At 45.4% G+C, this 27,589-nt stretch overlaps 3 protein-coding genes across 9 annotated transcripts; 1 reads left to right on the top strand and 2 right to left on the bottom strand.

The window, feature by feature from the left end:
- Nucleotides 1–933: 933 nt before the first annotated feature.
- Hsbp1l1 (heat shock factor binding protein 1 like 1) lies at nucleotides 934–14,659 on the top strand. Of its 3 annotated transcripts, none has more exons than XM_040757770.1 (4): nucleotides 934–1,169; nucleotides 2,542–2,629; nucleotides 4,064–4,158; nucleotides 14,063–14,659. In XM_040757770.1, the coding sequence occupies exons 1-4, from the start codon at nucleotides 960–962 to the stop codon at nucleotides 14,072–14,074; spliced, it is 405 nt and encodes a 134-aa protein (XP_040613704.1). In that variant the 5' UTR covers nucleotides 934–959; the 3' UTR covers nucleotides 14,075–14,659. The 3 variants fall into 3 exon arrangements, with proteins under 3 accessions (XP_040613704.1, XP_040613703.1, XP_012980366.2); XM_040757769.1 differs by lacking the exon at nucleotides 14,063–14,659 and adding an exon at nucleotides 8,192–9,244; XM_013124912.3 differs by lacking the exon at nucleotides 14,063–14,659 and adding an exon at nucleotides 8,192–9,244 and having other exon boundaries at nucleotides 944–1,169; nucleotides 2,563–2,629.
- On the bottom strand, nucleotides 12,387–27,589 carry Txnl4a (thioredoxin like 4A). Of its 5 annotated transcripts, none has more exons than XM_005065414.4 (4): nucleotides 27,464–27,588; nucleotides 27,017–27,206; nucleotides 15,222–15,325; nucleotides 12,387–12,740 (listed from the first exon to the last, which is right to left on the bottom strand). In XM_005065414.4, exons 2-4 carry the CDS (start codon nucleotides 27,167–27,169, stop codon nucleotides 12,569–12,571), a joined length of 429 nt encoding a protein of 142 aa, XP_005065471.1. In that variant the 5' UTR covers nucleotides 27,170–27,206; nucleotides 27,464–27,588; the 3' UTR covers nucleotides 12,387–12,568. The 5 variants fall into 5 exon arrangements, with proteins under 5 accessions (XP_005065471.1, XP_021091008.1, XP_012980350.1 ...); XM_021235349.2 differs by having other exon boundaries at nucleotides 27,396–27,466; XM_013124896.3 differs by lacking the exon at nucleotides 27,464–27,588 and adding an exon at nucleotides 23,890–23,958 and having other exon boundaries at nucleotides 27,017–27,034.
- On the bottom strand, nucleotides 21,101–22,398 carry LOC101841635 (N-alpha-acetyltransferase 11). Its single transcript, XM_040757767.1, has one exon. The coding sequence runs from the start codon at nucleotides 22,396–22,398 to the stop codon at nucleotides 21,739–21,741; it is 660 nt and encodes a 219-aa protein (XP_040613701.1). The 3' UTR covers nucleotides 21,101–21,738.

Below are 27,589 nucleotides of genomic sequence, written 5' to 3'. Positions count from 1 at the left end.
GCCAGGAGAGGGCAGTAGATCTCCTGAAACTGGAGTTAACACACAGTTGAGCTGCGGTTCTGGGAACCAAATCCTAGTCCTCCAGAAAAGCAGCAAGTGCCCTTAACCAGTGAACCATCTCCAGCTGCACTGGACTGCTCCATCTATTTAAACACATACAGCACACTGGCATCCATGTGTTGTCTCTGTACTGGGCTCTAGAGGTATCAAGGTGGCCTAAATAGACACTGTCTGATCATCCTTTCAACCTTCAGCCCGAGGAGTGAACACACACACACCAAAAAAAAAAAAAAAAAAAAAAAAAGGAAATCACCCACAAGGTGACCACAACTCAGATCTAGAGGAGTCCTGAGATTTTGTTTCCAGACCCACAGTGAATCTGACTTGAACATCAGTGAAGAGGCTCCACCCTGGATCTGACATCTTTAGATCTTCAGGAATGACAGATTTAAGTAACAGATTCATTTTTTTTTTTTTTTTTAGCGTGGTGTGCCATTGGCTGCTGGCAGCTGCGGGGTCCCCGGTAAGAGGCGGCACGCCGTATGAAAGTTTGTACCTAGACAACAGCTAAGCAGGGTGTGGGATCAGAAGAGGGGAGGACCACTTGCTGTTTGATGGGCACTGAGTACCAGTGTGAGTCCAGAAGCTCCGGAGATGGAGGGGTAGGGTGGGAGTGTTTAATGCATTGCAGTGTGCATTCAGAAGTGGTTAAGGTGCTCACTATCTATCCTGTCGCGTTTACTTTGCCACAGTAACAAGAATGAATAAGTACCACAGAGGCCGGGCACTGGTGGCGCACACCTTTAATCCCAGCACTGGGGAGGCAGAAGCAGGCGGATCTCTGAATTCGAAGTCAGCCTGGTCTACAGAGCGAGTGCCAGGACAGACTCTAAACTCTACACAGAGAAAAAAAAAAAAAAAAAGTACCGACAGAGTTCCTCCCAGGTCACCTCTGAAGGATGAAAATACGCAGCAAAGCCGGATTGGCCGGCTGCTGGTCCAGTCCACACCTGCCCCAGCGCTCTCGCTCTCTCCGGGTTAGACAGTGCTCAGCACGAAACGCGACACCTTCTGGGTCCACCCCAGACCCGGGACCCCAGACTGCTACGCCAGTGCGGATGGACACCCGCGCGCCGGAAGTCCCTTGCGGGAACGTGCTGCAGAACGCGGTGAGTGACGCGTGCCCCAGTGCTCCGTGGACCGAGGTCGCCCCGCTTTAGGGTCCTGGAAGGGATCAAGGCCACAGTCCTAGGAGTGCTGTGGAACAGGAGTCGTGAGCCAAAGAGGTAGATGACGGACGCTGGGCGTCTGGGGATGAAACTTGTCCTTACAGAGCCCGGATCCTTGTCCCATACTTTACTCAGCCTCTCCCCTCCCCCACTTCAGTCCTGTCCTATGTCCCTAGCCAGGTGTCTATCAGAGTCCCTTTCCCTTCCTCCAGGTCCCGCCTGCAAGTCCCAGATCCCGCCCACCCCGCCTTTGCCTCCTAAAGGCTCCGCCTCAAGCTCCAGTCCCGCCCCATTCCTTCTCCTCCTGGTGTCTTCTTTGGTCCTTGCCCACCTGTCTCCATGGCGGGTCCTTATGCTTGCCCCATTTAAAAGAAGAACCAGCTAGAATTCACTTCGTCTACATTCTCCTGAAAGGCCGCCTGCCACAAGGAACCTGTACAGAAGAGCGCAGGGTCCCGGGTCCAGGAGCTGCGCTTCCCTCAGTAGGACGGGCACCAAAGGTGTTGGGACAAGGATCACACACAAGGGAGACTCACACAGGATGTGTGGACTATAAAGTATCAAACAAACCGAAAGCCTGACCGTCACCACAGTGGCGTTTCGAAAGCTGACCGTCACCACAGTGGCGTTTCGAAAGCCTGACAGTCACCACAGTGGCGTTTCTGTACGCATTGTGCTATACACTGTTAAATGGCCAAAGCACACAAAGGGCCCCCTGGCCTTTGAGTCCCTAGACTGACTGTTTCCTGTGCTAACATCTACAATGAGACCACTTACATCTCTGCTTTCATGCTTTAGATCGTGTCCCAGTGCTTGTGCTGGCGCAGGTCTGTAACCCCGGGGTTGGAGAGCTGAGGCAGGAGGATCTGAGTTCCAGGTCAGCCTGAGGCACATAAGCAGACCGTGCCTCAAAAAACCAAACAAGTGCCCTGTGCCTTGGGGGATAACTTATATTCCCAACACTGGGAGGCAGAAGGAGATCACTGAAGCTAAGCAGTGGTGGCACAGGCCTTTATCCCAGCATTTGGGAGGTAGAGGCAGGGGATCTCTGTGAGTTCGAGGCCAGCCTGATCTGCAGAGTGAGTTTCACAGAGAAACCCTGTCTTTTAAAAAAAAAAGAAAGAAAGAAAGAAAGAAGGAGCTCACTGAAGTTGGAAGCCAGCTAGGTCCATGCATCGAGTTCCAGTCCAGCCAGGATTATATAGGGAGGCCGTGTCTGAAACAACAGTAATAACAAAACAGTCAATGGGCATGTATGTCTAGGTACTCTGATATTTTCAATGCCCTACACTAATAATAAGTGCCTTTTCAGTTACCTAAGGTTCATTTTCAGGCAGAAAATCTACTTCAGGAGCTTGAGGAACACTTCCGAGCTCTGACTACAACATTAAACCTCAGAGATATCCTTTACTGGTCGTACTAAATGCTATAAAGCTGTTGGGGTGTTTGACTGCATCGGGGTAGCGTCTTGTTCTCTGATAATAGTGCATAATGGCTCACACATGATTCCCCGGTGCTTACATCTGTGCTTCTGTGTGGCATCTGGGTGTATTAAATACCGTCCGCTCGTGGCAGGCTTTGCTTCCTGGTTGACTGGCAATGCAGGGCATGAAGAACTAGTAGAGAACTCAGGGAGCAGATGCACATCTCCGGCTGAGGGGTTGCCCTGCAAGCCTGCCTGAGCCCATCTGGTCTGCAGCACAGGCTCTACAGCAAAGGGTAAACCCTCTGAGACAGCAGTGTTGATGGCCTCCAGCGCGGAAGGCCATTCCTGGGACAAACCTTCAATTTGACTGGAACAAGCAAGTCATCGTTGAATGAAATCAGTTAGAATTGAATGTTCAGGCCCAACTCCTCATGTCGGTGAACCTCCTCATATTTAGAATGGCCAGCTGGGACTGGGCAAGTGTCTAAGGCACCTGCTTAAACTGGTTCTGTGACAGTTTTACCTGTGAGTTCACTAGGATATAGTTATTTTATTTTATTTAAAAATAAAATAGTTTTTAAAAAATAAAATAAAATAGTTTACAGTTTGTGTAAATCTAGGTTAACATCTGCCTAAAACTTGTCCAATCTAAGGAGTTGTTTTTTAAACATGGTGTCTCACAACCATCTGTAACTCAGTTTCAGGGGATTTACATCCCTTGCTGGTCTCATCAGGCACCAGGCATGTCTGTGGTGAACACACATACACACAGGCAAAGCACTCATACACAGAAAATAAATAAATCTTAAATAACAAATTGAGTCAGCCTGTAAGAGCTTGCTGCCAAGCCCTAGTTCCGTTCATGCAATCCAGCCTGAAAAGAGAGAACTACTTCAGAAAGTTGTCCCTGACCTTCAAACCTGTGTCATTGTACACACAGACATACACACAGAACACTCACATACTCTCTGTCTCTCAGTCTTTCTGTCTCTCTGTCTATCTCTCTGTCTCTCTCTCTGTCTCTCTCTCTCTCTCACACACACACACACACACACACCACTCAAGTACACACACTAAATACTTTTTAAAAAATAAACCACCAAGAAGTTATTTTTTAAAAAAGCTAATTTCCATCACGTTTGGCTAACGCTTACCAAACTCAGGCCCTGAAGTCTAGCACAAGCTGGGGGAGCTGTTTTCAAAACTTAGTCCACAGCTGAAGGGTAAAGACAATGTGCTAAGAAAAGCTGAGGGACAGGAAATTGCACTGACTTTGGACAGCCTGACTTTCTCACTGTGACAGCCGCTCCACAACAGGGACCTCCGCAGAGCAGATGCAGGTTAAAGCAGGGTCCTTCCATGATTCGGGCTAATTGGACCATGCATGCCATTCTCCTTGACATTGTACTGGAAGAAATGGGAAATCGCATTGAGGACTTACAGAAAAACGTTGATGACCTAATGGTTCAAGCTGGAATCGAGAACTCGATCAAAGAGCAAACGGTAAGGCCGTGATTTAGGCATATCCTTTTGTGTATCTCGACTTCTTTCACCACTGTGAATTACTGTCCCTGTGTTACATGTACAGTCTTCGGTCCTAGTGAGAGGCACTTCCATGTGCTCTTTTGCAACTAAGACATGCTCCTCACTCCTTAGAAGGTGCGTATTCCAAGTGAAAATTCTCAGTTAAAAATCAGATTTTATTAAAGGATTTTTCATCCTTACTCCTTAAGTCAGTTTTTAACCACAACACAAATTACAATGAATAAAAGGATGGGATTATAGCCAGCTGTTCCTGTCTGAGATGACATATTTGTTTGATCATTAAAGCTCGTTCCAGGACAGCCAGAGTTACACAAAGAAATGTTGTTTCGAAAAACAAAAACAAGACAAAAACAACAGCAACAAAAGAAGACGGATGAACACTGAGTTCTTTTTTTTTTTTTTTTTTTTGGTTTTTCGAGGCAGGGTTTCTCTGTATTGTTTTGTAGGCTGTCCTGGAACTCGCTTTGTAGACCAGGCTGCTCTCGAACTCACAGAGATCCACCTGCCTCTGCCTCCCAAGTGCTGGGATTAAAGGCGTGAGCCACCAATGTCTGGCTCAATGAGTGTTTTTTATGTTAGTATAAAAATGGGCTTCATTTTGGCATTTACTTTTTTATTTCTAGCATGTGTGTATGTATGTATTTCTGTGTACATGCATGTATGTGAACACACACACACACACACACACACACACACACACACACACACACACACACGCGCGCGCGCGCCATGACAAGTGTGTGGAGATCAGAGGACAGACACGTTGTAGAAGCTGCCTCTCTTCTACCATGTGGCCACTAGGAATCCAACCAGCTTATCAAGGTTACCAGGCTTGGTGACAGCGATTTGACTCCTGAGCCATCTCTCTGGCCCCAATGTGGCATTGTTATACACATATAACATTCTACTTTCTTCTCGCTCACTTCTCTCCCTTGGGGAGACAGCCCCATACCCTTGCTAAAAACTCTTATATTTGATATGGTGGGGTTTTATCTGTGCTTCTAGATTGTACAGTCTTTCCCTGCATGCAGTAAATGCAGAATTTTGCATAGAAAGTCCCTGTCTCCTGTACACCAGAGGACAGTGAGTTGTGGGTGGTTGGTCACGGTGACGGGCTCCATGCTGTTCGTTAAGTCTGACTTCTGAATCCACACTGACTCTTAGCTGAAGAAAAGGAATATGTATCATTTAAGTATTTCTCTGTACTGAATTTTGCCTATATATAAATGCTTAGCAATTACTTGTAACTATGGAATTTTATTGAAGACCACTCATGAACTTGTTTAGCTGAGTGTTAGTTAATCAGAATATAAATCATGTAAATAAACCAATCTCTTTCAAAACTCTCTTTCAGACCTGAAGATGTTAAACACATCATGTGAAATTGCTAAAATGAAATCTATACTGTTTGAATAATCTGTGCAATATGAAATTTTGATGTTCAGTTTTTAGTTTAGTTTTTTTTTTTGATATTTGAAATCAAACCCAGGACCTAAAATGTAGTAGGTAAGTGGCTACCACTGAGCTATATGTTGACCCATCAAAAAGCAAAATTCATTTTAACAAAAAACAGCAATGAAAGCAATAAAATAATAACATAACTCAGAAGGTGACCATTTACCAAAGATGAGACTTATAAATAATGACAAAATATTTTTCAATACATATTTGTAAATTGTGGAAGTAAATTATACACTGTATTAGTTCACATATTTTCCAAATTAAAATTGTACATTGGTTTTTTTTAAAAAACAATCATCTGATGTAGCTGCTTTTACCTATTTTTAATTTTTATTAATTTTTATTGTTATTTTTCTTGCAATATATTTTATTATGTTATGTCCCTTTCCCTCACTCCTCTCCCTACTCACCCAATTTCTTGTTCTTTCTTGTAGTGGCTTTTATTATTTTTACTTTCGTTGAATCACTATTATGACATTTTAAGCATATGAGCCTGTGAACATTTTTTTAATTTTCTTGAGAGTTATTTTTATTCTATGTGTATAGATGTTTTGCTTGCATGTCTGCACAAACATGTGTGCAAGGTTTGGAAGAGGATGTTGGATCCCATGGAACTCGAGTTAAAGATAGTTGCTGGCTGCCATGTGGGTGCTAGGAATCTAATCTAGGTCCTCTGGAAGAGCAATTAATGCTCTTTTTTTTTTAAATCTATTTATTATGTATACAGTGTTCTGCCTTCATGCAGGCCAGAAGAGGGGGCATGAGAGAGAGATATCATTATAGATGTGGTGGCTGGGAATTGAACTCAGGACCTCTAGGAAGAGCAGTCAGTGCTCTTAACCTCTGAGCCATCTCTCCATCTCCTAATTAGTGCTCTTCCGCCACTCTACAGCCCCATATGTATCTGCTTTTAAATAACTATTCTAGCTCTCTGCTGCTAGACATTCAATTTAACACAACCAAGCTAAGGAAGCTCAGCACCAGCTATTCTACAAAATGAAGACCCCAGACCCCAGACCCCAGCCAAATCAACACGTAGGAACTAGCAAAGCCATCTTCTCCACCTCAAAACCCTGTTCTATAGCAACCAGGCTGTCCTTCATCTCTCACCCCCAAGGAATCGCTGAAGGATAGAACAAGGTCAAGATAATTTGGCAGGCTATCGAGTCTTTGGAATAGTCACTCAAACCAATGTAAAATAGCTATTGTCATCTAAAGGTCTCTCGCTTATAAAAGGATATTCCTACATAACATAAACTTAAGATCACCCCAGTTCTACCACCAATTGGCCACTGATGACACTCGTCCTATGGAGTTTAATATGTTCAATCAGTTACGTATAATCTAATAGCCTATTATTCCCTTTACCACTCATAACATTGTCCCATTTGAAAGTTTCACAATTTTCCCCCCAGTGGCCACCTGATGTTTCAGTACATGGCAATAATCATCTAGGCAACTAAAAGGTTACTAGCTCTTGGGCCTTGAGATCATTACTCCTTCTCATGATATTATTAATAATGCCATTGTGATAAATTACCCACAAGCCCCTTGCACATTTCTGCAAATTCAACTAAATCCACGGCATTCAGCCAAACACACCTAAGAAAGGAAGGACCAGCCAATGTTCCCATTGATAATAGACGTCTTTTGATCCTAAAAGGTGTGCCTTTCAATGGATCGTTCAAGTTTGATGGCCTTGGTGGTTTGAAATCTTGGTAGTGCTGTTGGACTATGCTAAATTTCAAAGCATCTTAGCCATAATTGTAAGTTTAGCAGTCTTCGTGGATATTTGAAGTCAGATCTGAGACCTCAACATCAGAGTCATGAAAACTAGATGGTGGCACATGCCAGCAATCCCTGTGATAGGGGAGCTGAGGCAGGAAGACCATGAGTTTGAGGCCACCCTTGGCTCTATAACCAATACCTGCAAAACAACAAGCAAAACCCCCATCGATAGAGATTACATACTCCGTGTTCAAGAAGTGAGTTCTCCTTGGCCTTCTATGAGCCCCTGCGTGTTCATCCATCTTATTTTCCTTTCCCTGCCTTTGACTTTAATTAAAATGAATGGCTCGTGGGGAATTAAAGCAGGGACAGGCAGATCTCTGTCAGTCTGAGCTTAGTCATTCCAGGCCAACCAGGGCTGCAGGGTTAGATCCTGTTCCAAAAGCAACCACAAAAGCCTAATTTTTATGTTTTAGCCAGTTGAATTTTTAATGTACTGATGGGCTCACACCCCCATGCTTTAATTTTTGGCTGTGCTCTGTGTGTAGTGCTGTACCTGTCATGCTTTCTCTGTGCTTCCAGAGGAGTCAGGAACTGCCTGCCTCAGGGTTCCCAAAGGGTGAACACAGTGTGTTCATGTGTTAAGTCATGTCTTGCATGTTCTAAGACTGCACAGGCAGTCTACAGCCTTCTGCACCTTGCTGTTTGCTGTACTGGGCTCATCAGGGAAACTGGGCATGGGCTCTGCAAGCCACTGAACTATTTCGCTTCTCTTCTCTGTGCCTGGTGCATTTCTCAATAGCGCTGCAATGAGGGGGCCTCGTGTGTACACCGGTGAAGCTGTGTATCTCTACAAACTTGATTCTATCCTCCTTCTGAGCCCCCTGGGTTTACTTCGAGGCTTACTCTTTTCTGGCTTGAGTAATTCCCGGACATTGCCTAAAGGGCATCCTGGAATTTTTGGAGGTCTCAAGATACTGAGAGACCCACCACCACCTGGTTTCAGCTGCATCCAAGCAGGACCGCAAGATCAAACCTACTATTCTGCAGTCCCGGAGCACCAATGAGGATGCTCCCAAGTGAGAGCCAACTGAACATAACTTCTGTATCTGTGATGGTCTGAATGTTTACATCCCCACAGCTGGTATGTTTGGACGCTGACCCCAGTGCAGCTGCATCTAGAGAGAAAGCCTCTAAGGAAGTAATTAAGGGTAAATGAGGTCACACGGGAAATGAGGTCACTAGGGCAGCACCCTGATCCAATAGGCCTGATAGCCTCATAAGAGACAAGCTTGCTCTTTCTCTGTGTGCACACTAAGGACAGACCATGAGGACATAGGGAGAAGGCTGTCCTCTGCAAGCCAGTGCCCTGAAGCCGAGCTGTCAGTCTGTTGTTGATTCAGTTAGGACTGTGCAAGCAGACCGATAAGAGGCATACGACGAACAAGGAACGTGGAATGCAAACTGTTTGCTCACCTTTTCCTCAGACATCTGAAAAGCTCTTATCAATAAAGCGTAATCTAACTTCATACAATTCACCCTAATTCAGTAAACCACTATCTGACCTTACGCTCATTGTGCAGACAACATAAGTAATTCTAGAACATGTTCATAATCTCAAAGAAGTCCCGCGGCCATTTGCTATGTAACCACTTCTTACCACACCAAGTCCTGTGCAACCACTTACCGCTTTCTGTCTGAACAGACTTGCCTATCTGCACGTTGGACACCGGGCTTCCACATTTGGGCAGCTGTGGATAAAAGTTTCTGTGTGGACATTGTTCTTTTTGGGGGGCAGGGGGCATGTAGAACTATACCTAGAAATGACATGACTATAATAAAATATCATACTGAACATGCCTAACTGTTTTCCGAAGTGGCTACATCCCATTATGTCTGCCCGTAGTTTATGAAGACTACAATTCCCGCCCCCCCATATTCACCAACACTTGTTACTAACTGTTCCTATGAATCCAGCATCCCAGTGCAGGAGAAATGGAACCCATGGCTGATTCCATCTCCTTCCTGAACAGTGATGTTGAGCATTTTTATATGTTTTCTGTCATTTTCCCTTCTAGAAAAGAATGTCAGAAATAGACACAATGTCTGTTACATGCTAGGTGTTTGAGATCCTATTTTTTTAGCTAGCTCCTTATAATACTAAGATGTAGTTTTACTCATTTTTTACTTTTTGAGAATTTGGTATTTTAGCTGACTAGCCTTGAACTCGTTCCTCCTGTTTCCATCTCTCGAGTATTGTGACCGCACACATGTGCCACCATGCCCGACTTTATAACATGTATTTCTTTATCATTTATTCTTAGTTAGCAGCTATTTTCCATCCACTTTACACTTTGCTTAAGTGCCTGGAGAAGAAGCTAATTGTGGTAATTTAGTTTCTAGAAGTAAATTATCTTGTTTCTCTGGATTCTGCTGGGAAAGATACTTATTGATCACCTAACATTTTTAACAATGTGCTAATCCAGTGGTTCTTAACCTGTGGGTCTTGACCCCTTTGGAGATTAAACTACCCTTTCCCAGGGGTCGCCTAAGACAACCAGAAAACACAGATATTTATGATTCATAACAGTAGCAAAATTAACAACAAAAATAATTTCATGTTTGGTATCAGCACAACATGAGGAAAATGTATTAAAGGATTGCAGCGTTAGGAAGGTTAAGAACCATGGCACTAATCCCTAGCAGTGGTCATCTATGGGCTAAAAAAAGCAACTCCTCACCCTCTGTATGGGCCCCCACCTTTCTGGACTGTAACCACCCCAGCTTGCAAGCACTGTGGGTTTTGGCTCTAAGAGATCCCCCTCTGAGGGTCCCCACCCCAAAGAAAAGGACCGCACCGTTTTACGTTGCTTGTTCTTGTCTGCCTTCTGCTTTGCTGACCTTTCAGCAACCATTTGGCAATTGTTTGAATCCATTCAGTGGCTGAACGGTGGGGGCTGACGTGCAGGCCTCAGTGGTTCAGGCACAGGACACATGGATATCTTTGGACCAGTCTGCTGCCTCTGGCTGAACAGCAGTGAACTCAGGCACTGGCACAGTTCACTCATACTGAAATCCCGCCTGGGTCACAGCCATCTCAGGAGTAGCTTGCTCTTCCTTCTCCATCTCCTCGGGATCGCCATTGACATCCCGAGGTGCTCATGGGCCGTAGCTAGCATGGTAGATCATTGAGTGAGCTCCCATGCTGCATGGAATGGTAATGTCTACAAAGCGCAGAGGAACATCTGTAGTTACAGAGATACGGTAGGCAGGATGACATGAAACGCCTCTGGGAAGGGGCTGGTGGTCAACCACCAGAAGTGGTTCCTGGAAGGTTCCTTCCATCTAGTTAGTGAAGGTTCCGGGAGTGAATGGACCAGCAATTGAAGTGTCACCTCATACAGGCCGGTTTGAGGATACCAGCAGGGATTTTAGAAGTGGCATGGCTCTAGCTCAGCAGCAGCTTTCTCCAGGTTCACACATGTATGATGTATACACCATCACTTTCCCTTTTGTGGATGTGCTGTTCCATGTGGGAAGCTAAGTTATACTACCTGATTTCCTGCCACAAAGAATTTGAGGACATTCTTCTCCACCCGCAGGAAATCAAGGGCTCCAGACAGTTTCCCTTTATGTCAGGAATCAAGAACACCTCCACATGGACCCATCACTGGGCAATGAGGAAAGCTAAACTTTTTTCCTGACAGGGTCTTACTGTATAAACCAGATGAGCAGACTGGTTTCAAAACCAGAGATGTGCCTGCTTCTGCCTCCCAAGCATGGGCCACCATGCTCAGCCACACTACTTTTTAAATGGGCAAATTAGTGCTCAAGAGTAAATTGCAGATCTGCACATGAATTTTACTTCTGCAGTGCTAGGAATTGTACATACCGCCTCTACCACTGAACTGCTTCCCAAGCCCATGTTTCAGTCCATTTGACAAGTGAGTTTATTTGTAACTGTAGGTTAGAAATTTGCTTCACTCCTGAGTTTTAACAATAAAGGATCCCTTTAGTAACAGCAGAAGGCACTGTCCATCTGCCAGGTGCCCGGTGAGTGGCCACCACTATGTTCCATGGAGACAGATGAGAAGAGGCACAGAGGCCTGTGAGTCCATGAGGAGGTGGTTGGTAAGGTCAGCTGCTCGTTGCTGGCCTTTCACTTCGGAAGACAGGTTCAGAGGGCTGACAGGGAAGAGCCAGGACCCTGCAAATCACCAGGAAAGAGAAGAAACAAGAGGAAACTGACATAGATAACGGGCCTTCCACAGGGTGGAATGAGGACCCCCACCTCCATAGAAGCATGATACAAACACAATCTGAGGGAGAGTGGGAAACTACTCGAGGGAAGGAGGCAAGCAATTACTGTGTGTGTGTGTGTGTGTGTGTGCAGATGAGCTTAGCAGACTGGCTTTGGACTTGTCATCTTCTTGTCCCAAGCTAGAGTTGTAGGAGTGCATTCTGGCTCACTGTGCTATTTTATATGCCGAGTAGGCTTAAGGCTGGATCCTGTTGTGGGTTATGTCATCCCAAAATTCATCTATTGATGTTTTAAACCCAGTATCTCAGACCATGACTTTATTTGGAGTGGTTATCATATGTAATTAGTCAAAATAAGGTCGTACAGAGGTGGGGTGGGCCCCTTAGGCAATGTGACTGGTGTTCTTATAAGTAGGGGGTATTAAAACAAACACTGCACATGAGGAAACAACTTGTAAAGAAAATGGCAAAGACTGGGATCAGCAAAGGATCCCAGTAACCATCAGAGCCCAGGGCTAGGACAGGCCCACAATCCCAAATGGAACCCCAGAACACTGTTACCCCAGGTTCATACCTCGAAGCCAAAACATCTTTGTCCAATCTACCCATCTGTGGTAGTTTATTCCAACAGCTCTAGCAACCACTTGAGGATGCAGAACTTGACAGCCTCATGGGACAAACACCTGGATTTCACTTCAGGAGTAAAGGCATTTACAATCAGTAAAACACACAGCAGATTCCACTGTTCCTTCACCATGTTTATTTCCTTCAGCTAGTTAAGGCCCTGTTACTCTCATCTCAAGGATCCTCCTGCCCTACAGCCATGCTCTGCTGCAGGCCCTTCCCAAAGGCTACGAAGAGCTGAGGGTTCTACAGAAGAGGCTCTCAGTGTCCTTTGCACAGCCTGTGAGGGCAGTGCTCAGTATCTGTACTTTGTAGAGTAGTCCTTGGGAGACACCACTAGACCCCGGCCTTTTCGGGCGCCACGGTACACAGTCTCTATGATGTCAACCATTTCTTGCTTGTCTTCCATGGCCCAATTGATCTTGTTGTTGTTGCCAGTGCCCAAATCAATCATGATATGTTTGTTTCTGAAAGAGAAAAGAGCAGCAATGCTCACAAGAGAATTCCGCAAGCAAGCCTGTTCTTCCTGCTGTTCTAAGCTTCTAAGCTCCTATAATGTCATCAAAAAGAGACCGCAGTCCAAAATCAAATGAAAACAAACACTAAATACTATTCCCTAGAAATGCAATGCAGCAGTCATACACTTTTCCTGCGCTCTTCTGTATTTCTTGTATACGTACACGTACACACACACACACACACAATTTTAAATTTAGATTTTTTTTTAAGAAAGAGTTTCTCAGCCGGGTGGTGGTGGTGCACGCCTTTAATCCTAGCACTCGAGAGGCAGAGGCAGGCGGATCTCTGTGAGTTCAAGGCCGGGCTGGACCAATAGCCTCCAAAACAATACAGAGAAACCCTGTCCCATAAAAACCAAAAAAAAGAGAAAGAGTTTCTCTATGTAGCTCTGACTGTCCTGGAACTCACAATATAGACCAGGCTAGCCTCAAACTCAGACATCTTCCTGCCTCTGCCTCCCAAGCTGGATTGAGGGCGTGCACCTGTGTCTTGCAATTGTACATTCCTAAGACTATAAAGGTCCACAAAAGACAGTTGTATTACTTAGAAAGACAAGTAGTTTTCCATGGTTGCACTAATTTTCCTGAAAAAGCAATGTGTAACTTTTTCATGTTTTGCTTATAGGAGCTTTGTACAGATTTTCCAAAAGTCTTGTAACTGTGAGTTCAGAATAGTGACTTGCATGACCTTGCCTGCTGTGACTGGGAAGCAAATTAACCCTTTAGTCATTTGTCTTTCAGAGGACAGGTTCCCCCACTCCCTCAGGAATCTGTATTTGCACTTTCTGAATAAAGATGTTAACTCCTGTTGACCATGAATTTTTCCAAGTTTGCTAAGATCCATTTTCATTAATTTTTCACTTCTACAGGATGACATTTGGCTTCAACTATAGTCCATGACTGGTTGGTCTGACATAATTTCTGTGTGTCAAACATTCGCTCTCAGGGTGGCATTCCATGTCCTAATCAGTTAGCCCAGGAATGGGGTGGAAACCCACATCGCCTACAGCCACAGCAGCCCTGCTGGGCAAGTACACTGAATATGACTTGTCTTACATGCCTGGCAGGTGTGTGATTTAGACAGCCTTCTTCATCAGTTGTTAGTACAAAGAGCCTAGCTTCTGTGTCCCAGGCCTAAGAGTAAAACCTGCTCTTGACACTTGCTCTAGAATTTTGGGTTGCAGAAGGAACAGGAAGGATGTCTTCTTTTCTGAGTATACCATCTGTCCTAAAGACTCAACTATGCTAACCATGTCCTGCTTTGCTTATAGGAAGGATGGTAATCTCAAGGAGTAATGGGTAAAATCCTATGGTACTTCCCTGTGACACTGTGACTACAGATGCTCTTCCTGCCTGTGACTCCTGAACGTGACACTGCACTGGAAATGGAAACTCCAGGCAGGAACCAAGCTCTTCCGAAGTTGGCTTTAAAAAGAATTGTCCAGGATTACATGGGTGAGCATAACCCTCCCTCTAAGAGGAGGAGCTGGAAGTCAGGACTCTATAAACAGGACTCACTGTGACAGACAATGGATGCTGCCTTATTACTGGGGAGGAGCCTTTGAGAAAGGGCAGAGGGGCTCCCACCAACAGCAGCAAGACGCCTTAGACACTGGAAGGACTTCAGACATTCCACAAGTCATGCCTGTGAGACCCTAGAGGGAATCATTTGGCCCTGCTTATCTCCAGAACTTAAGTTCATACACGAGAACCAGTTTACACTGCTGTGTCTCTGTGTAAGATGAAACACACAACCCTGCTTATCAACTTGGACACTACTTTTGACTATATACCAACTGCTTTAGTAATTATAGGAAAAACTTTTGCTGAGCAGTGCCAATGCCAAATAAAGATCTCTTTCCAAATGAGATGATAAAACAACGTTGACTTGTACAAGCAAAGTAGTTAAGTTCAGATTTTCTTGAGTTTTATCAAAAGACACCAAATAAAGTCAGTGATAATATTTAACAGTGAAGTTACAGCCGGGCGTTGGTGGCGCACGCCTTTAATCCCAGCACTCGGGAGGCAGAGGCAGGCGGATCTCTGTGAGTTCGAGGCCAGCCTGGTCTACAAAGTGAGTTCCGGGACAGCCTCCAAAGCCACAGAGAAACCCTGTCTCGAAAAACCAAAAAAATAAAAAATAAAAAAATAAAAGGTTTACTCACCAGCAGATTTTATTTGAAGGCATCTTAAATGCCTATAAGGATGTCTTCCATTTAATTATACTTCACACCAGTTTCTGCACAGTATAATTTGTTACTGACTCAAATGTTAAACCTGGAATTGCTACTTTGAAATCATTTAAAAGATTCACATTAACTGTCATGTGGTAAAACTGCATAACTGACTTCCTTCTAAACAAAAGAATCTGTCTGATCACACTTCCAAACCAACAGTATTCCATTTAAATAACAGCTTGAAGAAACATACCTGAAGAAAAACATGACAGTACATGGATCATACAACTCATACATCTTGTTGAAGTCGGGTACTTCTGTAATATCCACAAGATAAATAACTGCAAAATTTTTAACCTAGAAAGAGATTTAAAAACTAAAATATCAAATTGGCTTTCATTTCATAAAAGCAATCAAAGCGAAAACAAGACTGTGTAACTGGGCATTGTTTCAAACCAATTATTAAATATTTGTCCCATAGAGCTGACAGAGGAAAACCCCAGGATCCTGGCAGGGTCCTGGCTAGTGCTAATTACAGCTCGCTCTGACATTTCCAAGTTACTTGGAAACTAAACTTGTCTCAGGCATCAAGTTAATAGTCCTGCAAAAATGTCCACAGCCCTCTCACTCACCAATGAGCCACATGAATTTTTGTAAGTTTGTACTTTGACAAATAGCCATTACATGAATTAAACATGCTCTAAACATGATTTAAAAATTCAATCATCCATTCTTCCCAACTGCTTCTGCTTCAATGCTTGCAAACAGTTACTATTCCATGAATGAATTTTTCTATAATTTCAAAGAACTTTCTAGTCCGAATTCATCAGTTCAGAAAAAACTTTAAAAAAAGAGACTATAATTATCTTAAATCTCACAACTGCTGTTAATGTTTTTTGCTAAGTTCTGCCCCATCTTTTCCTAAGTATAATCTAAAACTATACCATTTTAACAAAGTATGATCATATTGTATCTATGTCCTGTTTCAATTATATGCATTCTCGTGTAAATTTCCAAAGACATCTTTTGTTTAAGACAGGCTGGCCTCCACCTGACACACAGCGAAGGATGACCTTAACCTTCTGGTTCTCCTGCCTGAGTGCTGAGTGCCAAGATTACAAGCTGACACCACACCTGGTTTTTTGGTAACACTAGAATCAGAACCCGGGGCTTTGTGCATGTTAGGCAAGAATTCTAACTGAGCCATATATTTAGCCTCCATCAAAAACCACTTTTTTAGCTGCCTGTTATTCTATCAAATGGCTACACATTTTAGCCCTCTTTGGTTATTTTCTTCCTGAGATTCTAGGAGTATCAATAAATCCATCATGCACATTGCCTTTAAATCTACGTACATATTTCATCATTTCCTAAGGACACAGAGTGTGATTTGCTCCTTAGAATGCTCTGTGCACTATATAAAGGCACAACTAAGTCACATCGTCATTGAACTGTGCCCAGGAATCTTAATTCCACTCCCAACCCCAAAACTGAGAAGTGACTCCAGGAAGAGGGTCACTGCAGATGAAGTTAGTCAGGGTCAAGATGAGGTGGGTACCATTCCACGACTGCTCTCTGTTAATAGGGACAAGGTTACATAACACCCACTGGGAAACATGGGGACTGAAGACACTAATGACAGCTTGCCATTACCAGGAGTGGTACCAACCAACAATCCAACCTACTTTCCCATTTTCCATTCTTCCTTTAAAAACCTTTAAATTTATTATGAGTCTGTGTATGGGGAAGGGGGTGTACCACAGCAGGCATGGGGAGGTCAAAGGAAAACTTTAGGAGTCAGGCTTCCACCACAGAGATGTCCTGAGGTTGAGCTCGGACCATCAGGCTTATGGGGCAATAAATGCTTTTACCTGCCTGCTATTAAGCCATCTTGCTACACACACCCATTCTTGGACCTATTGTATTTTTTTTTTTTTTTTTTTTTTTTTTTGGTTTTACGAGACAGGGTTTCTCTCTATTGTTTTGGAGGCTTTCGGTCCAGCCTGGCCTCGAACTCACAGAGATCCAGCTGCCTCTGCCTCCCGAGTGCTGGGATTAAAGGCGTGCACCACCACCGCCTGGCTGGACCTATTGCCTTTTTATTGTCACAAGAACTTTAAAAGGCTGCCCTCAGCGAGTAAATCACTACCTTGCACAAGCTCATCTGACTCCATGATCTTCCCTAAGTTGTTTTAACGTCCCTGAAGTGTCAATACTTCTGACTTGGTCTTCACTTTCCTCAGCTGAAGACTAGAGATTGCTCAACAGGTAAGAGCTCTTGCCATCAAGGCCAACAACCTGAAGACGCTGCATCCCACATGATGAAGGGAACCAACTCCCTCCAAATTGTCCTCTGGCTTCGTTCCTGCTGTGGCACGCACTCTCAAAAAACAGCATTTTCCATATCCTGTATGTTTTGGGTTTGTCTGAGACAGGATCTTATTACGTAGCCCAGGATGAATTCAAATTTGCTTGGTAGTCCAAGGGGACCTTGAAGTGTGATCCTTCTGCTTCAGCCTCTGCAGTGCAGGGATAACAGGTGTGCACTGACCTCTCCTGGCTAAGACACTTGAGGGCTTTTTCCTTTGTGGCACTGAGGATTGAACCCAGGGCCTCAGGCCTGCTAGACAAGCATATTACCACTCAGATAGTTCTAGTGTTTGTGTTATTTTGAAAGTCTCACTAAATTTCCCTAACTGGTCTTGAATTCCACTTGAACTCAGAAGCCCAGGCACACTCTGAACTTGTGATCCTCCTACTCCATCCTCCCAAGTTCTGAGATGGCAGACATGCACCATTATGCCTATTTCCTTTATTTCTTAATACGACTAACATATAAGCTAGTAGTAAGAGTGTTTGCTACATGTGCAAGGTCCTAGGTTCAATGCCCAGTGTGCTCCCCCACCAAGCCACTTGTAAAAAACAAACCAAACTCTCAACTTGTCAGCTGGGAATGTAGGTCAGTGGTGGGGCACTTACCAGCACATGCAAAGCCCTGGACTGGACTGACAGAACCACAAAAACAACAAGCCCCATCTGAAATGCAGTCTAGAAAATGTATGCTGAGTACCAAGGCATCTGGAATCTGCTTCCAATGATACAGCACAGGCAAGCTGGAGAATACCACACGGAGAGTGGGAAAGAGACTCTAGTGTTGGTAGTGTTTTTGAAATTGGTAAGGAAATTAATAAATCTGCCACCACAAAGTGACAGTTTACATTTAACAAGGGCTCGACCTATCTACAGCTTTCGTGGAGATCTTAAACATGGTACATGGTGCACTGTGCATGCTCCAGTGCCTACACACACAACATGGTACATAAGGAATACATGTGCCATGTACATGTCATAGTGCATGAAGTGTGTGTACATTATCTGCACATCATGGTGCACAAGGGATGCAAGCTTTTCTATTAATCACTTCAGAAACATGGTGCCCTCATACATCATGCACACACCTTAGCTGATCTCATTCTGACTGTGTATCTTTCCCATCATACTCATGTTGAAACCATTAACCAGGTCACCAGGACCCAGCTTTCAGAGTAAACACACTCTATTCTGGTTTTAAAAATAAAATAGTTCGCCGGGCGTTGGTGGCGCACGCCTTTAATCCCAGCACTCGGGAGGCAGAGGCAGGTGAATCTCTGTGAGTTCGAGGCCAGCCTGGTCTACAAAGCGAGTTCCAGGACAGCCTTGAAAGCTACAGAGAAACCCTGTCTCGAAAAAAAAAAAAAAAAACCAAAAAAAAAAAAAAAGTTCACTACAAAAGCTGAGGCCACAGAATCAGATAAGGCGTGGAGCTTCAACTTGCTCAGGATTAAACACAGTTAAGTACCAACCACACAACCATTGAAATATGGGGGCACTTAGTGGCCAGGGAGAGGACCTGAACAAACACCAACCTGTTTGAAGACACAAATGTTTCTCCTGTGTCAAGCTCAGTCTGGCCCATCATCATTAGATGAAGACTTCATGTCAAACACATACTATAAGGACTTACATAAGCATTTCAGGGTGGATTGGCCCAAGAAACTTGTCACTCATGAATTCTAATCCTTTCAACAGTCTTGGAGATCTCGTTAGTGTTTCACATACAGAGATTAAGGTTCAAAGAGACCATGTGGCACCAAGTCCCATGGAAAACAGCAGAGCTGAAACTGGACCCAAGTCTGTCCAAACACCTCTGGATGAGATTTCCTGAGCTGAGTCATGAAACCATTCCACTCAAAAAGGCAGAGGCAGAACTTCAGAGTGTGGGAGTCATTCAGGTAGAGAGAACTCTGCCTATAAAGACAAAGGCAGCTGGGCGGGAGGCAGAGGCAGGCGGATCTCTGGGAGCGAGGCCAGCCTGGTCTACAGACTGAGTTCCAGGACAACCAGTGCTACTGAAAAACCAAAGGGGGGAGCGGGAGCAGAAAAAGACAATGACACAAGAGAGCAGCCATCATCTAGCTCGTGGTCGGGGAAAGTAAAACGAGGCACCTTTCTTGAAGGGCCAATCTGCAAAGGCCCTGCACACTGACTGGGTTTAAGATGTATCCAGGTCCACTTGGTACAAAATGAGTCTGAGAAAGCTTAAGCACCAACTGGGACACCGGCTTGAAGGAGGTGCTCGGAATGAATTTGAGTCTGGGCTGGGAAAGACCACCTCACGGCCACCATTTGCTTCCAGCAGGGTCCAAGCACAGGTGCTGCTGATGTGAAGGGCTTCAGTGTTAGTGTAGAAGCCCTTCACAGAGCCAGGGCTTAGTGTGTGAGGCCTGCACAGGAATCTCCAACACCAAACCCAACCAACAAGTAGACACCTGTGTTGAGGTCACTGAAAACTTAAGTCAGACAGGACTTAAGCTATGACTAACCCCTGCTGGGGCAAAACAGGGAACAGCTGCACACAAGTTCTGAGATGAGCAAGTTCCTCGGAGACACACAGGAAAGGATGGAGAGGTGGACAGGGAAAGAAAGAGTCTCCTCAGCCTTCATTCCCGTTCTCTGGGGTCAACAGCCAACATGGGTCTGCTGTGTTTCCCCATGGTCCTAGAGAGCCCTGGGATGCGGGGCTAAGGTGAATGCAGTCACAAGTCACAGGTCTTGCTCTGTAGTCCCATCTAACCAGAACTCACTCTCTACATCAGACTGGCTTGGAACCCAAGAAGAGCTGCCTCAGAGTGCTGGGATCAAAGGGGTATGTCACCACACTGCTTTACTCTGCCAGTGCCTGTTGACCTTACGTGCCAAAAAGCAGAAATACCTACATTTCATGTGCATTACAACAAAGTTAAAATTAAAAGTGCCAATAATGAGAAGACTAACTCTGCTTCTAAAGGATTAACTGCTAATCCAATGAAAGGTCAGAATACCTTAGCCATCTAGACTGTCCAGTGCCCCAAATAAAAATAGAAACTGGTAAGAGGAACCATGTCCTCTCAAAAATGAAAACCTCACCTGTTTTATAAATAAGCACACAAATATTCTACTTCAACAATATCACATGGTTTTCCACACTGGATGCTGGTCTATAGCCAAACTTTAATTAAAACTTTTTTCATTATTTTTACATCCTGATTGCAATTTCCCCTTCTTCCTCTCCTCCATCCATTCTTCCTCAGTCTATTTCAGAAAGGAGCAGGACTCCCATGAGCGTCAACAAGGCATGACCAAACTCCTCCCTTGCATCAAGGCTCGGCAAGGCAACCCAGCTTGAGGAATAGGTTCCCAAAAGCCAGCTCAAATGCCACGGACAGGTCCTGATCCCACTGTTAAGAATCCCACAAACAGACCAAGCTACACAACTGTCACACATGCAGAGGGCCTAGGTTGGTCCCATGCATGCACCCTAGCTGTAGGTTCAGAGTCCACGAGCTCCCACAAAGTCAGGTCAGCTGTCTCTGTGGGTACCCGTCATGACCTTGACCCCTCTGGTTCGTACAATCCGTTCTTCCTCCAACATGATTCTAGGAGCTATAACCCCATTAGAGTGAAACTTTTTTTACCTTCCTTTGTATCACAACTTTGAGATCAACTTACAACCCAGTAAGGGTGGAAGTTGTTCCCTCCACTGAGGTGGCCTTGGGACCAAACACACAGTGCTAGGTTAAGGATTAACCAATGAATTTTCACAACCAATATGTATTCTTTTTTGGTAGCTTTATTTCTTCAGATTAGAGATTACAATTTCATTTCTGCTTGTCCCTTCCTTAAGATCTACAAATTCTTGGGTATAGAAGTTCAAGTCACCTTCTTCCACTGTGAAAGGGAGCATTCTTCTTCAAAAGGAGGAAGGGAGGGAGAGCAGGGCAGTTTCCAGAGAAAGCAAGAGTAGGTAACTTCCACCAGACAGGCAGAGGGCATAAGGACTAACTTGATGGTCCTGCCTACTCAAGAATGAACACCCAAATAAATGGCAAACACTAAAAGCCGGGGAGCTTTCATGTTGCTCCTGCTTCCTGTTTGGCATTCTAGACAAAACCCTACAGGATACACACAATCAGTGCAGGACAACTGCAAACAACACAATGGCAGCATGAAGAAGCCAAGGAAGGTGCTGCCATGGCAGTCCTCAAGACTCCTTGGCTCCCGCACAGCAGCTTCTGTGTCCAGGAGTGCCTCATGATCAAGTCAGGCTACGTGAAAGGTTCCTGCTAAGCGTTGAAAATGAGAAGCCATCTGGGTCACTGTGAAATGATCCCAGAGTAGGTACTGCAGAGCACACCAGGGTTACCAAGAGAAGTGTGGCTAGAAATGCAAGAGTTACAACGCTCAAGCAGGCTCTAGGAGGTGGAGTCCAGGTCCTGCAAGCTGTCTTGGGCGTCAGTGCTGTCTTTGCTGTCACTGCCGCTATCATCCCCGATCAGGTTCTCCTGCTGACAGGCCTCTTCAGAACCTGGTGTGTTGCCCTGATTCTCCTTGGAACCCAGAACCAGGTATCTGCTTTTCTTCAGCACCAGCTGCCGCCTCAGCTCCTCCGCCATCTGTGAGAGGTCTCGCTTCATAGCATATGCGTCTTCTCCATCCGCATAGTACTTGGGCTCCACCTCACTAACCTGGAAGTTCAGGGTGTTGGAATAGAGATGCAAGGCTGCTCGGTTGCTCTTCCTAACATGCAGGGATACATACTTGGCGCTGAAGTTCTCAATCATGGCTCGTGAGGCCTGGTCCATCAGCTTCTGGGCCAGGCCAAGGCGCCGGTGGGAGCGCTTCACAGCCAGTGAGGTGATGTGTCCGTGGGGGACATCATCGGGGTCCTCTTCCATCTTGGCCAGGACATAGCCCACGATCTTCCCATCCTCATCCTCAGCAATGTAGGAGAGCTGGGGCCAGGAGAGGCCGTGATAGAAATAGTACTTCATCTGGTAGTTCTCGGGCAGGCAGAGCAGGTTGCAGTGCTGCATGTTCATCAGGTCATCTGGCCGAGCACGGCGGATGTTCATTTTGGCAGCAGTCAGGCCTGTCAGGCTCCGGAGAACAAGAGAGGATGCCACGGAGCACAAGCGACACCAACACCGTTTGCCTCGAGGAATTGACACAAAGGCGTATTTCAAAACTCAAGAAACACAGCACTGTCACTCTAAGTGTATCTTTGAATAGGGATTTAACAGGTATCCTGGTCATGTGACCTTGGTGTAACTACATAGTCTTAATTTTGTACTCATGCTTGCAGAGGCTCTCATTCAACAAGACTTAGGGAGCAGGGTTTGCTAAAGACTGAAATCCTAGTGAGAATGGGGTCTCTGCCTATGAGGCTATATACTCATGTGACAATTGAGAAAGTACCAACACAGCATCCAACCTCCCCAGGTCCCTGCTAACTCCTGAACCTTCCTGGATTTTATCTGCAACAGTGGTGTATGCAAAGCATCTCAAAACTGGCTACTTGGATACTGGCTCTTGCTTCCATGTGGACTAGAATATAAACTCAGCTACTTGTTTCTCCTGCTACTTGTCTACCCATTTATTAATTTGTAGTTAGCTAAAAGTTTCACCTGTGTTTTCTATAAAACTGAGATTAAAGTAGATGTTCTCAATTTTTTTCTCCAATAACCATTTTGAAAATCTAAAAAGAAATGGAAAAACACTGATTTGTATTTGCCCGGTGTATTTAGTCCCACAAGTTATGGAGCTTTAAAAAGCATGGGCAGATTCCTAATGAGCATGTGTCTGAGCCGGGGCAATCTTACACAAGCTCCACACACAGTAACATCCGAGTTTACTCTCTGCTTATGTCTGAGGCCCTAGCTCCAAAGATCAGCTAACTCAACCCTTCCTGTCACTAATAAGACAGGCTCCCTTATGTTATTCTTTAGTCGCTCTACAAACAATATCATTTGTCTTGTACAGCTTTCTAAAACTGTGTACGTACATCTACATTCCTAATTTGTGTGCATGTGGTACAGACATGCCATGCACACGTGTAGAGATCAGAGAACAACTCCTGGAGTTGGTTCTTGACTTTGATGGGGGCTCCAGTGTGGCAATGCCTCCATCTGTTGGGCTATCTCACCAGCCACAGTATCTCTTTCATAATACCCCATCACATGTCAGTCAGTATGTCTCTAAAGCTACTTTAAATGCCATTTGTATGGGCTTTTTAACACAAACTGTCTCACTATTTTTGTGTCCCAGTATAAATGAATATTGATCTCTAGAGCACTACCGTGGCTAAGTATATTCCTACCCAATAGGGAAGGAGATCACAGGTACACGAAATACTCTCTCTTCTAAGTCACATGAAATTGGCTCAGTAAGCTCTAGACCTTCAGGACAGCTGCTCCCTACCATCTTTCTCCCTTCACTACTTAACTCAAAACTAGCCCGGCACCAGGTGGAGGTGGGCGCAGGCGGAAGCAGCACACTGGCTAATGCAGCAACTCTAGGGGGAACAGGACACCCAAGTCCAGCCTCAACACAGAACTTTTACTCACTTTAAAACAGCTGGGATATCCAAACAGGACTCATACAAGATGAGAAAGATCTCCCACTATCTTCCATTTCTGCGGAGGGAGATTTTTAAATAGTTATACTGTTCTTTATACTAAAATCTTAAATTTCAAAACTTCTGATCCTCAAGAGTTTCCAGAATTATAAATTTATATTTTGCCATAATACTAAAAAAGCAAAACATTAATAGTCTTTTAAAATTTATTTCAAATTACATTTTTAATAACTACACTAAAACACAGTATTAAAGACAGGGAAGAGACTGCTCAGTGGTTAACCAGCTTGCAGGGCACAAGTTCAGACCCTCAGAAACCCACATTAAGGTAGGAACGGTACGGTAGCTACCTGTAATCCTAGTCTTGGAAGATGAAGACAGGGATCCCAGAAGCAAGCTTGCTAGCAAGACTAGTCTTATTGGCAAGCTCTAGTTTTAAGAAAAGACCCGTCTCAATGGGTAATAAGGTGAAGAGGGACTGATGATAATCGCTAACAAACACCTTGAGCGTGTGTGCGCACGTGTGTGTGTGTGTGTGTGGAGTAAAGTTAGCTGGGGGACAGCCCTCTTGCTGAGCACACCAGCACCACAGTTTTTAAAAGGGAAAGGCGGGGGCTTTACTAAGAATGCAACCAAGAGCTGGACGATGGTGGCACATGCCTTTAATCCCAGCACTGGGGAGGCAAAGGCAAGCGGATCTCTCTGAGTTCAAGACCAGCCTGGTCTACAGGGTGAGTTCCTTGACAGCCAGAGCTGTTAGAATGAGAAAACAAAAAGTAATCAAATTTTTGAACAAAAGCAATTTAGAAAACTAAAACTATTTTAAAACAACACTAATGAGCCCAATACTAAATACAACATGTATCAGATAGAACTGATAGTTGTCACCTGCACCTGACACAGTAAAATGAAGAAAGAGAACACATCTGGCAAAAAAAAGTTCTACTCAGCTGGGAAAAGCCAAGGGCATCATATCCAGCCATCCTGACAGGAAACCCCACCCGAGCTGCTCATGCCACCTTGAGGCTAGGACAGTTAGCTGTCCCTAACAGACTCAACAGAGTGGTCTTGCTTTTTAGTGATGTTTTAGCATTTGTTTGTGTAATGGATCCAACCACTTCATTCTCGACGCTAGTCCTGACTGACAAGACAGCCGGCACAGGAGAGAAATGCTGCTCTCACCCCCAGCCACACCCACAGGTCTGCACTGTGCTGGAGTCCAAGAGGAACAGGGCAGGGATGGCTGAGAAGTACTGCTGCCCTCAGCCTAACTGCCAGCAGAGGGTTTCTGAATTTCCCGAAACCCTCTCTGACAAGGCTTCCTGAGCCTCACTTCAAAAGCAGTCCCAAGACACCTGTGACAACTGACCGTCGGAACTGTCCCCTACAGTTCTCTCCTAAATCTGAAAGCAGAAACAAAACAACTAACCCATGGAAAGTCATGGGTTAGTTGCCTTCCCTACATATCCCACATAGACACACTCCTGTCTTACTCCAGAGAATTTCTTGGTATGGTGACTTGTAGCCGAGGCCCTGGCTTCACTTGTAGCACAAGTAAATGAAGTAATAATGCTATTGGGGAGCCATTTGGAAGATAAGAATCATTTTAAAGCCAGCTTACATTAGCATCTTCGGGAGGGAAACAATTTCACCAGTTCTATTAGGTTTTACTCTTCTTTAAAACAAACTCTCAGGCTAGGCAGGGTGGCAAATGCTTTTAATCCTGGATCCGGTGGTGGTGGCGAACACCGTTGACCCTAGCACTCAGGAGGCCGAGGCAGGCGGATCTCTGAGTTCGAGACCAGCCTGGTCTACAAGAGATAGTTCCAGGGAAGCCTCCAAAGCTACAGAGAAATCCTGCCTAGAAAACTGCCCTCCACCCCAAACAAACAAAAATCCCTAGCACAGGGAGATGGAGGAAGAGGCAGACAGATGTCTTCGAGGGCTACAGACATCTAGGCCTCGTCTACACAAGTTCCAGAGCCACTTAGGAAGGCCCTTGTCTCAAGAAAACAAAATATTCAAATTACTTATGGATTAGTATCATTAAATATTTTATTACTTTACTATTTTTGCCATTAGCCCTATTGTTACAATTACAAAAGCCTAAGTCATCCTAAAATTGTCTAAAGGAATTCACAAAGAGTAAACCGTACCGGGCGTTGGTGGCGCACGCCTTTAATCCCAGCACTCGGGAGGCAGAGGCAGGTGGATCTCTGTGAGTTCAAGGCCAACCTGGTCTACAGAGTGACTTCCAGGACAGCCTCCAAAACAATACAGAGAAACCCTGTCTCGAAAAACCAAAAAAAAAAAAAAAAAAAAAAAAAAGAGTAAACTACCTAAGAAAGTGCTTGGAGGTTCATGCCTATAGTTCTAGGATTTGTGATGAGGCCGGGAGAATTTCAAGGTCAGCCTGGGTACACAATAAATCCGTTTTCCACTTCTCTCCCCCCCCAAAAAAAGTTTAAAAGTTTACCACGATATTAACCTAGTTCTGCTCTTACCAAGAAAAGGCCAATCCTGTTAAACTACTTGGTAAGCTCCAACACTCCCAACAAAGCTTGCAAATTCACTCTGCTCACTCACTATACACACAGCTTACAGGTCCTGACTGGCCTGGATCTGAGTTTGCCTCAGCTTCCGGAGTGCTGGGAGTAAATGCGTGTGTAACCGCACACGGCCCGAGGAAACCCTTAAAAACACGATCAGGGTCCACAGTAGGTACACCTGTAATCTTAACTGTGCTGAGAAACAGGACAAGCCTTTGGCTAAACTTCAGCCATGCTCCTCATCTAAGAGGCGGAGTCTGCACGGCAATGAATTCAAGGTGCGTCTCGATTATCTCGACCTATCTCAGAACAATCCCCTTCCCCGATCATCATTACAACAAAACCCATCATCACAACGGCTCACTTTAGGAGGGTCATAAATCTCTTCAGAGTTTAAGAAACCATTTCTGGCACAAACCTTCCCCGCACGTGTTCACGAGCCCCGTCTCTCCCTCTCTCTGGTGAGTCAATGGGTCTGCACGGAACACGGGACTCAAGCTTGAACCCTCGCGTCCGGGCCGCGCTGCGGTGCCCAGCCGAGAGAAAACTGCACATGCTGCGCGTTACCTTTTCGGCGATGCTGTACAGAACCTCGTCCATCTTCATGCAAGTGGGGTCCCAGTCGTGTCCGAAGCGAATGACGACCACGCGGTCCTCCTCCGAAAGGATGGCCTGGTCTACCTGCCAGCCATTGTGTAGATGCGGAAGCATGTACGACATCTTGAGCGGGCCTGCGCGGCCGGGTGCCGCGAGCTGCCTGCGGGTGCAGAGAGCTGTGAGGTCGCGACCCCACCCGGGTCCCGAGGCCCCGGCCCGCTCCCCAGACTCTCCGCCCAGGTCCCCACGGCGGACCCCGCGGGCCACCGCCACCCTCAAACCTCCACTTGCGGCCCACGGCCCGAGGCCTACGCAGGGCTCGGCTCGCACCGGGACCACACCCCTGTACCTCCATCGCCACGAGGACCATACCCCGGCGGCCCCAGCCCCACGGGGCCACACCGGCCAACCTCTAACCTCGTGAGAGCCCACGCGGCCCGACCGCCTGCTCCTCCGCGCAGCACCAGCGCCTGCCGCGCCCCGGAGCCTTCCGGCGTACGCGCTGACGTCTTCCTATCGGTGCTGCGCAGGCGCAAGCGCACG

This window comes from Mesocricetus auratus, unplaced genomic scaffold (genome assembly GCF_017639785.1).
Source record: "Mesocricetus auratus isolate SY011 unplaced genomic scaffold, BCM_Maur_2.0 Super-Scaffold_100015, whole genome shotgun sequence".
NCBI lineage: Eukaryota > Metazoa > Chordata > Mammalia > Rodentia > Cricetidae > Mesocricetus > Mesocricetus auratus.
Note: the sequence above shows the minus strand (reverse complement) of the source record. Positions and strands in the feature narration are given on the sequence as shown.

Bases quoted from the DNA above. Each gene is read 5' to 3' on its own strand.
- Hsbp1l1 (XM_040757769.1), top strand. From the start codon at position 960: ATGAAAATACGCAGCAAAGCCGGATTGGCCGGCTGCTGGTCCAGTCCA. The intron at 2,630-4,063 runs ATATCCTTTACT...TTGACATTGTAC, and splicing joins TACAACATTAAACCTCAGAG to TGGAAGAAATGGGAAATCGC. The intron at 4,159-8,191 runs GTAAGGCCGTGA...ATTTCTCAATAG, and splicing joins ACTCGATCAAAGAGCAAACG to CGCTGCAATGAGGGGGCCTC.
- LOC101841635 (XM_040757767.1), bottom strand. From the start codon at position 22,398: ATGAACATCCGCCGTGCTCGGCCAGATGACCTGATGAACATGCAGCAC.
- Txnl4a (XM_005065414.4), bottom strand. From the start codon at position 27,169: ATGTCGTACATGCTTCCGCATCTACACAATGGCTGGCAGGTAGACCAG. The intron at 15,326-27,016 runs GTAACGCGCAGC...ATCTCTTTCTAG, and splicing joins TGTACAGCATCGCCGAAAAG to GTTAAAAATTTTGCAGTTAT. The intron at 12,741-15,221 runs GTATGTTTCTTC...TTTCTCTTTCAG, and splicing joins ACTGTCATGTTTTTCTTCAG to AAACAAACATATCATGATTG.